Raw genomic sequence first — 9,218 nt, forward strand, 5'->3', positions numbered from 1 at the left:
ATCCAAAGTTACTTCCACTACCGCCCTCGACGCCATTTGCAAAATAAAGGGGAGATCAATCTAACCGACCTCTTTGTTTCCATCCAAAGCTGCTTCCCCTACCTCCCTCGACGCCATTTATAAAATAAGGGGAGGTCACTCTAACCGACCTTTTTGTTTATATCCAAAGTTACTTCCTCTACTGCCCTTGACGTCATTTGCAATATAAAGGGGATGTTGCTCTTACTGTGCCACTTTTTGGAGGTTACTTCCCTTACCGCCCTCGACGCCATTTGCAAAATAAAGGGAGATCACTCTAACTGACCTATTTTTCATCCAAAGGTATTTCCCCTACACCCCACGACGCCATTTGCAAAATAAAGGGAGGTCACTCTAACTGGCCTGTTTTTGTTTTCATCCAAAGTTACTGGGGTCTTTTTGTTTTCATCTAAAGTTACTTCCCCTACATCCCTCGACGCCATTTCCAAAATAAAGGGAGGTCACTCTAACTGGCCTGTTTTTGTTTTCATCCGAAGTTACTTCCCCTACATGCCTCGACACCATTTGCAAAATAAAGGGAGGTCACTCTAACTGGCCTGTTTTTGTTTCCATCCAAAGTTACTTTCCCTACGCCCTCGACGCCATTTGCAAAATAAAGGGGAAGTCACACTAACCGGCATCTTTTTGTCTTGCGAAAGTTACTTCCCCTACCTCCCTCGACATCATTTGCAAAATAACATGGAGATTACTCTAACAAACCTCTTTGTTTCATCCAAAGTTACTTCCCCTACCTCCCTTGATGCCATTTGTAAAGTAAGGGGAGGTCACTGTAACTGGTCTCTTTGAAGGTTACTTCCCCTACCTCCCTCGACGCCGTTTGCAGATAAAAGGCGGTCACTCTAACCGACCTCTTTCTTTACATCCCAAGTTACTTCCCCCTCCCTCAACACCATTTGCAAAATAAAGGAGAGTCACTCTAACCGACCTCTTTGTTTCCATCCAAAGTTACTCTCATCAGGTTTTGCTATGCAACAAAGTTACGTACATTCCAAAATAATATTTTAAGTTGAATGCCATCACCCTCTGCTCTTAAGATTTTTATGGATTTTCCAATACTATTAAAAAAAAATACTATGCAAACATTTTAATTTGAACATAATCATTAAATCCATTTTTCACCATATTTTATCAAGTCTTTATATACTAAAGTATTTCATTTTTGTAACAGAAAATGATAAAATCCTTGTCACTTCTGATCTATCTGCAGTTGTCGAACCTGTCTATTCATATGTTGTCTCTAACTAACTACGCTGTATGATTCGCGATAACATGTAATAAAGTGCATATTTCGATACTTTAAGCAGCATGCTAAAAATAATATTTCTTTCAAATTCAAGTTTGGTCGTATTATGAACATTAGAATATGAATTTTTGTTTCTAAAATATTTTAAAAATTCCAAATCAAGAAAAAAAGATGACAGCGTCGGGAACCGAACCCCGGACCGCCGCGGCAATAAAGACATTTTCCGTCGTAACCAATAGCGCTATAGCTGAAGTAGTGAATAATGACTTCAAAATATAGATATTTATAATCAAGACAGTTTACCTGGAGTAAAAGCGTGACAAACGCTTTTCGATTTTCATCGTAAAAAGTAGTAAAAACAGCAAATTCTCATGTGTTTCCGTAACATAAAGTTTGTCAGTAATTAAGTTCTAAAGCCTTCTTAAGAAATATAGCATTTATTTCAAGATATCTAACTTTTTTTTTTGTCGAACGATCTGTAGGCATGCCGCTTTAAGTAGTTGGTGGCAACAACTAACAGATCATTTAGGGCGTATATTTCAGTGTATAGCATTTTATAACATCTTAACCTGAATTACGTAGGCAAATACACGCGCTTATTTATAAATAATTAAAGATAAAACATTTGGTAATTATTAGCTTACTAGTAGTCCTACCAACTTAACATCTATTATATCAAGTACGATTACAACTATTATGGTACAATCATTATTATTATTATTATGTACAACGCCATTGAAAATATCATTGTATAAAAATAGGCGTTTAATCAAATTATTCAGTTTCAGTTTCAGTATGCATTGCTATTTGTATTATCATTTTGTGCATACGACACAAGCTAGTTCTCTACCGTTGACAAATGGTGGACAAGGGAGGGATCCTAGAGTTCCACACATTACCTCTAAGGGTCTTACAATATGATCTTCGTCATTGCCAGCTCCGTGAGGGACAAACTCTAATTCGGAATCGAGACATACAAAGTCGGACTTGCCTTTATATACTGGTAATGTCCCAATTACGTATCCGGTATACTCTTTGGTCCAGCCTGTGTAACAATTTGCACGTGCTGGAAGCATGACATGTGATGCACGTGTAGATCTGCAAACTGCACATGGAATGTCTTGATTTACTGTTTGTTTTCCAAATAAAGCGTTAGAAACTTTACTTTCAAGTTCTATTTCGGTTCCACGTATGGTCCCTCCATTGTTATAGCCATCCACAAATTTCGACCAAGTTGGATCCTCGGGTAAACATAAGTTGTTGGAGCTGCCGCCATCTTCACTATAGTCAGACCCTGCCATATAACCCTTGTAAATAAATTCCGTTCCATTCTTCGGACAAGAGGTCCTTCCCCATCGCACGTAGGTTACGCCAACATTCGATGTATTGCTCTGAAAATATTATATTTAGTACTATATCATTTTCATAGGATTTGACAATGGTCGGCACACACATTACATACTTGTTACTGACCTCCAGATTTGGCTAAAAATAATATTTCTTTCAAATTGAAGTTTGGTCAAATTATGAACAGTTGAATATAAGTTTTTGTTTTTGTTTTTGTTAAAATATTTTAAAAATTTCAAATCAAGAAAAAAAGACGACCGCGTCGAGAATCCAAACCCGGATCGCCGGGGCAATAAGAGCCCGTCGTCGTAGCCAATAGTGCTAAAGCGGAATTAGTGAATTACAATTTCAAAATATAGATATTTATAATCGAAAGAGTTTACCTGGAGTAAAGCGTTACAAACGCTTGTCGATTTTCATCGTAAAAAGTAAAAACAGCAAATTCTTATGTGTTTCCGTAGCATATAATTTTTCAGTAATTTTAAAACTATTAAAGCCTTCTTAAGAAATATAGCGTTTGTTTCCAGATATCTGATATAATATAATAAGCATATAAACAAGTGTCGTTTATAATATTATGTAACATAAGATTTTGTACATTATAAACGATACCTTTAAATGTGATATTTCGATTTCCAGCGCCGCGCTTTTATTTTCCAACACAGCACTTTTTCTCTCGGATTCAGCGAGTTTAGCCTGTAGACCTGAAGCATTGCTCAGTACATCTGCTAGGCCACTTTCCAATGTTTTCACTTTACTTTCTAAAGCTGCAATTTTTGTTTCCATGTTAACAGATTTGTTCGCACACTGGTCAACTTTATTTTGTAGATCTGTTATCACTTGTACTATGTCATCTGTACTATGTAGAAGTATTCCCTCACTTTGATAGCAAATGTATATTTCAATAAGTATTGTCACAATACCTGCTTTAGAAACAAACATGGCTGTTCTGCTGATGTACAGAGTTATAATTACTATGATATAACACACGTAAGTTTTGATAATAGAGCCGTGCCATGGGAAAACCAACATAGTGGGTTTGCGACCAGCATGGATCCAGGCCAGCCTGCGCATCCGCGCAGTCTGGTCAGGCTCCATGCTGTTCGCTTTTAAAGCCTATTGGAATTGGAGAAACTGTTAGCGAACAGCATGGATCCTGACCAGACTGCGCGGATGCGCATGCTGGTCTGGATCCATGCTGGTCGCAAAGCCACTATGTTGGTTTTCTCATGCATGGCACGGCTCATATAATGATAAGATGCTCACAAACTATGACCTAAGTCACGTGATAACATCTTGTTTAAACAACCCGAATTATCTCATTTTATCTCATTGACTTTAAAAATCTGTACACTGAAATAGATATATGTGAGTATTGATATTCCACTACTCGTTCCTTTAAGGTAGTGGACCCGTAATAGTAATGTTTAAAAAAATGCATTAACTTGACGCAGTCTTAAAGTTTACATTGTTTCGCACTGTGTTGCAATTCTTAAACAACAAAATTTTACATGATTTATAGATCATTCTATAAACACTCAAATATATTGTACTATTTATTTGAACTGTCAAAACATGTTCTGGCTTTCATGTTAATCTTATATAGGTGTGAACAGAATATAATGAAAACCGGGAACATGTTTTGACACTCAGTTCAAATAAATAGTACGATAACTCTACTAGATCTACAGTCCTGATCCAAACTGGCTATGTACATTGATCCAAACTATGTACATTGATCCAAACTATGCACATTGATCAGTGAAAAAGATAGAACATGTTTTTATTATTTATATAGATGCAATCAATCATATGAAATAACAGAGTAAGGAACGGTGTAACTGTATTTATTTTATTCGTAGAGTATTACAGCTGTAAAAGGTCCGTGCAGTCTGGTCGTGATCTGCACTGTTCACCAATTGATCAGTCAGTATCATTTTGCTAAGCACCCCTTTTAACAGTTAATGTTACTGTCCAAATTAAAAGACGGCAAGTTCATTATAAAAATATAGCAGGGTATAGGTTAACAATTATTTAACACATTTATTTCGTACTTGTAAGACATATTTTGTCTTTAGCAAAAAGCCTTAAGCGATATGTACTTTATTTCACTATTTTCAGTATGCTACTTTATTTATTTTTTATTTTGTCCTACTGTTTATTTGTATCACTTTGTGTATGTGTTCTTAAGCATACATCTGATAAGTATTCAGTCACATATACCTGATGTTGTGTTTCATTTGAGTTGTTTAAAAAGAAAAATACTATTTAAGACTCTACTAATAGTTTGTATAACAAACACTTTCATTTTGTGCAGACAACACATGCGAGTTCACGGCCATCGACGAAAGGTGGACAAGGGAGGATTCGTAACTTCCACACCGTACCTCAACCGGTCTTACTAAATGATCGTTGTCATTGGAAGCCCCGTGGGGAGAGAATTCGAGGCCAACTTGGTAATCCTCTGTTCATATAGTAAAAGTATTCGTGATAGTTATTATGAATAACCTTTACTCTACATTAGTGTCACTTTATCCTAAATCTTCTCTGAAAGACTTTTTTCTATGTGTGCTTGTCTTAGGTTTTCCACTTTTTATTTTAAAAATCTGACATTTATTAAATCAGTCAGTCAGTCTCTTTTGATAAACATTGAGAAATCATAATTCGCACATACTTTATTACACAATGACTGGCTCGGGGGCAAATAGGTCACACTTCCAATTAACAGGCTCTGGTGTCATAAAAAGATACGTTTTACATTGTCAAGTATGTTTGCTAGTTTTTTTTTCTGTTCATTTTTCATCAGTGTGTGACAATATGTTTTTCAAATGTTCATTACATAGCAAAATTAATTTTGACAAGTTAAATATGATTAATAATAATAATAAAAAACGCATTTCACATTTATTTATAATAACTGAAAATGAAATTGTCAAGTTTGTAAGCACTTTTAAATTTTTTTTTCCTGCTTTCTAGTTTTTAAGATAATAGTAGTTTCATGTACATGTATGTTGTGCTCGCCTAATATACATGATTTTGCATTGTGTATTTATATTTGTTTTTATGTCTCAGTTTCTTTAATGTAATATATAAAGAAGATAATATAGTGTTGATCATATTTTCATATACTATGCCAAAGAAGTATAAAACACTATTTATAGCTCTTTGACTATGCAAAATGAAAGAATAAATAACGTAGTGTCTTCTTTTTTCCGTTCCGTATTTTACATTATTGAAAAACAGAATTAAACCAAGTCGATGACTATATTTGCTGTTGTTGTTTTACCGGTACTTAAAATTGGTGTAAAATAAATCACCCATCCCACTACGTTTTTACAGGAGATCTCTAATCTATAATCCTTGTTTTTTTTTATGATCGACACCTCCCGTGATACGATAAGCGGAGATAGCCGAACCATAACGATCTGCAACACTCGCTAAAAAATATCCGATAGTGATCGATATTTAGCAAGACGGTCGAAGGGAGACAACAAGGTATAGCGTTGATCTCAATAAACAAGGAAAGATAATAGAATCGATTTTTGCCCAATTCTTCAGTATGCGTCGAGACATATGTAATCGGCTTTATGTCGAGAGGGATATGCTGCTACTATATATCCGCCATACTCTTGCGTCCAACCTGGATAGCAGTTTGCACGTGCTGGAACCATGACATATGATGAACGAATCGATCGGCATACGGCACAAGGAATATCTTGATTGTTTGTTTGTTTTCCAAATATCGTGCTTGAAACGTGATCGACCAATTCTATTTCTGTACCATATTTTTCTGCGCCATTATTGTATCCATCCACATACTTTGACCATGTTGGATCCTCGGGCAAACATAAGTGATTGGCTCCACCTCCAGTTTCAGTATAGTCAGCACCTGCCATGTAGCCTTTATAGATAAATTCTGTACCATTGCCAGGACAAGTTATTCTTCCCCATCTAACGTAAGACACCCCAATTGATGGCTTGGCAGCCTGCATAAAGAATTTACATAAACTAATAAACAGAATGGAGATTGTCAGCTAATTGACATACTAGGTACTAAAACACTATTTTACACCTAAAGGCAGAAAAGGCTAAAGTAGCTGAATACTAGAAGTAAAAATAAAACTCTAGCAGCTTTTGAATCACTAGTGACCTTGCAAGTTCATGTCCAATGCCCCGTAATTCTGACTAAATCTGACAAATCTAATTCCTTTTTAGCACTTTGAAAATGTTCTTAAAAAGCTATTTCATGTAATAAAACCTATAAATCCATCTTCATAAAATTTTGAATCATAACGCAGTAATATACACTTCAAGATCCATATGTACTCAGTGTTTTATTTTTACTTGACAAAACTACTCTAGACTTTGGACTTTCTAAATGGGTACTGACAGAACTATTTTTTAACCATCGTAAAATTCATTCACATTCACCTTCTTACAATTTTGGATCATGGTGCAATATACACGCCTAAGGTCAAATTCTTTATGAACTATGCGTTCAATTTCACAAAATTATTCCCCGCTTTCGAACTTTAAATGTGGTTATTGACAAAATAATCGTTTTTCCTTCAACCAATTGAAGTATTTCATTTGAATGTTACATTAACATTTTGGCTCATGAGGAAGTTGAAATAATAAGTACCATAACCCTGATGGCTTTTTAATACAAAATTACCTCCCTTTGTTATTGTATTTGATTTTTCACATTTTTGATATGTACGAAAATTATTTAAAATCTGCTAAAAGGAATTTAATGTAGCATTGTAAAGATTGCAAAGATGAACTGAAACTAACAGTAACCATTACTCTACCCTGAGTAGTGATATAGTCGTCTCCCCTTTTGTACATTTTTTTTTCTAAAATCTAAAGAATATCTTTGACCATACTGAAGGTAATTAATTAAAACGCTGAATAATGTCTATAGAGAGTAATCAGATGAAGTAAGCGAGTAAGCACATTAGCGACTCTATATGGGAGAATAATTTGTCTTTGGGACAGCAAAACATGCTATGAATTAGATTGCATCTTTTATGTCACAACATGCCCGGATCCAGTGAAACAGTAGATTTTTTATGCAAGAGTGATTGAAAATATCCTGCGTTACTTCAGGTGGTCTGTCGCGTTTGGCAACAGCAAATAAGCTTGATTGTTTAAGCACACAAAAGAAATAAACAGTAATAAGAACGCAACGCCGGATACATTTCGAATTCATAACCATATGTTCACATTATGTAAAACTCGCCTAAAAAACTATACCTTTAGAGCTGTTAGCTCTGATTCCAATGCAGTTATTTTATTCTGCGAGACTGCGTCATTGCCTTTCAGAGCTGCCACTTTACTTTCCAAATCGGTTGTTTTATTTTTCAATAAAGCTACTTCCGTCTTGAACATGCATTAATGACATGTATTACATCGTCATCGCTGTGATAAACTATTCTTTTATTTTCGTAATCACAGGAAACGTGGCAAAGTAATTTTAGCAAAAATAATACTGCCACACTCGAAAGAAATTTCATTTTGACATAATTGATTGCATTTAACGCAATGGCATTGTTTGACATGAACTGATAAGATTGTCCAAATGTCTATATATGTGTCAACTTATTTAAAACGATGGTTGAAAATATAGATGTTTCATTGTGACTCTCATGATAATTTCATGTGATGACGCAACTGCACTTCGTCAAAAGTGAAACTACGACAACCGATGGTACGACAGAAATAGAACGACATCATTGTTCATTGCACTGTCGTATTCCCATCGTGTCATTTTTGTGAGGTTGTTTTGTCATTTTCGTGCGGTTGCATTATCATTTTGTCATTTTCATGCATTTGCGTTGTTATTTTTGTGCAGTTGCAATCTGTTTAGTACAAACTGTGCAATTGCATGTCATTTTCGTGAAGTATTTTCCTGCAATTGCTTTGTTATTTTCTTGCAATTGCATTGACATTTTCATCTAGTTGCGTTCTCTTCTAGTGCTGTTGCATTGTCATTTTCTTGGGCTTGCATTATCATTTTTGTGCAATTGCGCTGTCATCTTCTTGCAATTTCACTGCATTTAAATGCAGTTGCATTGTCATTTTCGTGCAATTGTGTTGTCATTTTCGTGCAGTTGCATTGTCATTTGCCTACAATTACATTTTCAGTTTTGTGCAGTTGCGTTATCATTTTCATGCAGTTGCATTTTTATTTTCGCGCAGTTGCATTGTCCTTTTTGATGCAGTTGCGTTGTCATTTTCGTGCAATTGCGCTGCCATTTTAATGCAGTTGCATTGTCATTCTCGTGGAATTGCCTTGCCATTTTTGTCCAGTTGCTTTGTCATTTTCGTGCAATTGCATCTTTATTTTCATGCAGTTGCATTGTCATTTTCATGAAGTTGCATTGTCATATTCGTGAAATTTCGTTGCCCTTTTTGTGCGATTGTGCTGTCTTAGTTTCAACATCATCCTGTTGGATTATTTTGGCTTAAGACTTGATATTTACAATCTAACAGTTTACTTTCAAAATCTCAAATACACCAAAAGGTGGCTTCTATTATAACATGACAGTGTTTCTCTAGACAGCAGTGACCTTTTAGATAAGAATTA

At 35.3% G+C, this 9,218-nt stretch overlaps 2 protein-coding genes across 2 annotated transcripts; both read right to left on the minus strand.

The window, feature by feature from the left end:
- Positions 1-1,064: 1,064 nt before the first annotated feature.
- On the minus strand, positions 1,065-3,585 carry LOC123550300 (uncharacterized). The gene is made up of 2 exons (XM_045338730.2): positions 3,242-3,585; positions 1,065-2,673 (listed from the first exon to the last, which is right to left on the minus strand). Exons 1-2 carry the CDS (start codon positions 3,569-3,571, stop codon positions 2,098-2,100), a joined length of 906 nt encoding a protein of 301 aa, XP_045194665.2. The 5' UTR covers positions 3,572-3,585; the 3' UTR covers positions 1,065-2,097.
- Positions 3,586-5,926: 2,341 nt separating this feature from the next.
- Positions 5,927-8,145, minus strand: LOC123550299 (uncharacterized). Its single transcript, XM_045338729.2, has 2 exons — positions 7,886-8,145; positions 5,927-6,615 (listed from the first exon to the last, which is right to left on the minus strand). Exons 1-2 carry the CDS (start codon positions 8,018-8,020, stop codon positions 6,184-6,186), a joined length of 567 nt encoding a protein of 188 aa, XP_045194664.2. The 5' UTR covers positions 8,021-8,145; the 3' UTR covers positions 5,927-6,183.
- Positions 8,146-9,218: the final 1,073 nt, after the last annotated feature.

This window comes from Mercenaria mercenaria, chromosome 6 (genome assembly GCF_021730395.1).
Source record: "Mercenaria mercenaria strain notata chromosome 6, MADL_Memer_1, whole genome shotgun sequence".
Classification (NCBI taxonomy): Eukaryota; Metazoa; Mollusca; class Bivalvia; order Venerida; family Veneridae; genus Mercenaria; species Mercenaria mercenaria.

Coding starts and splice junctions, on each gene's coding strand:
- LOC123550300 (XM_045338730.2), bottom strand. CDS start 3,571: ATGTTTGTTTCTAAAGCAGGTATTGTGACAATACTTATTGAAATATAC. Junction 2,674..3,241: donor TCGAAATATCACATTTAAAG/GTATCGTTTATA, acceptor TAATATTTTCAG/AGCAATACATCGAATGTTGG.
- LOC123550299 (XM_045338729.2), bottom strand. CDS start 8,020: ATGTTCAAGACGGAAGTAGCTTTATTGAAAAATAAAACAACCGATTTG. Junction 6,616..7,885: donor CAGAGCTAACAGCTCTAAAG/GTATAGTTTTTT, acceptor TTCTTTATGCAG/GCTGCCAAGCCATCAATTGG.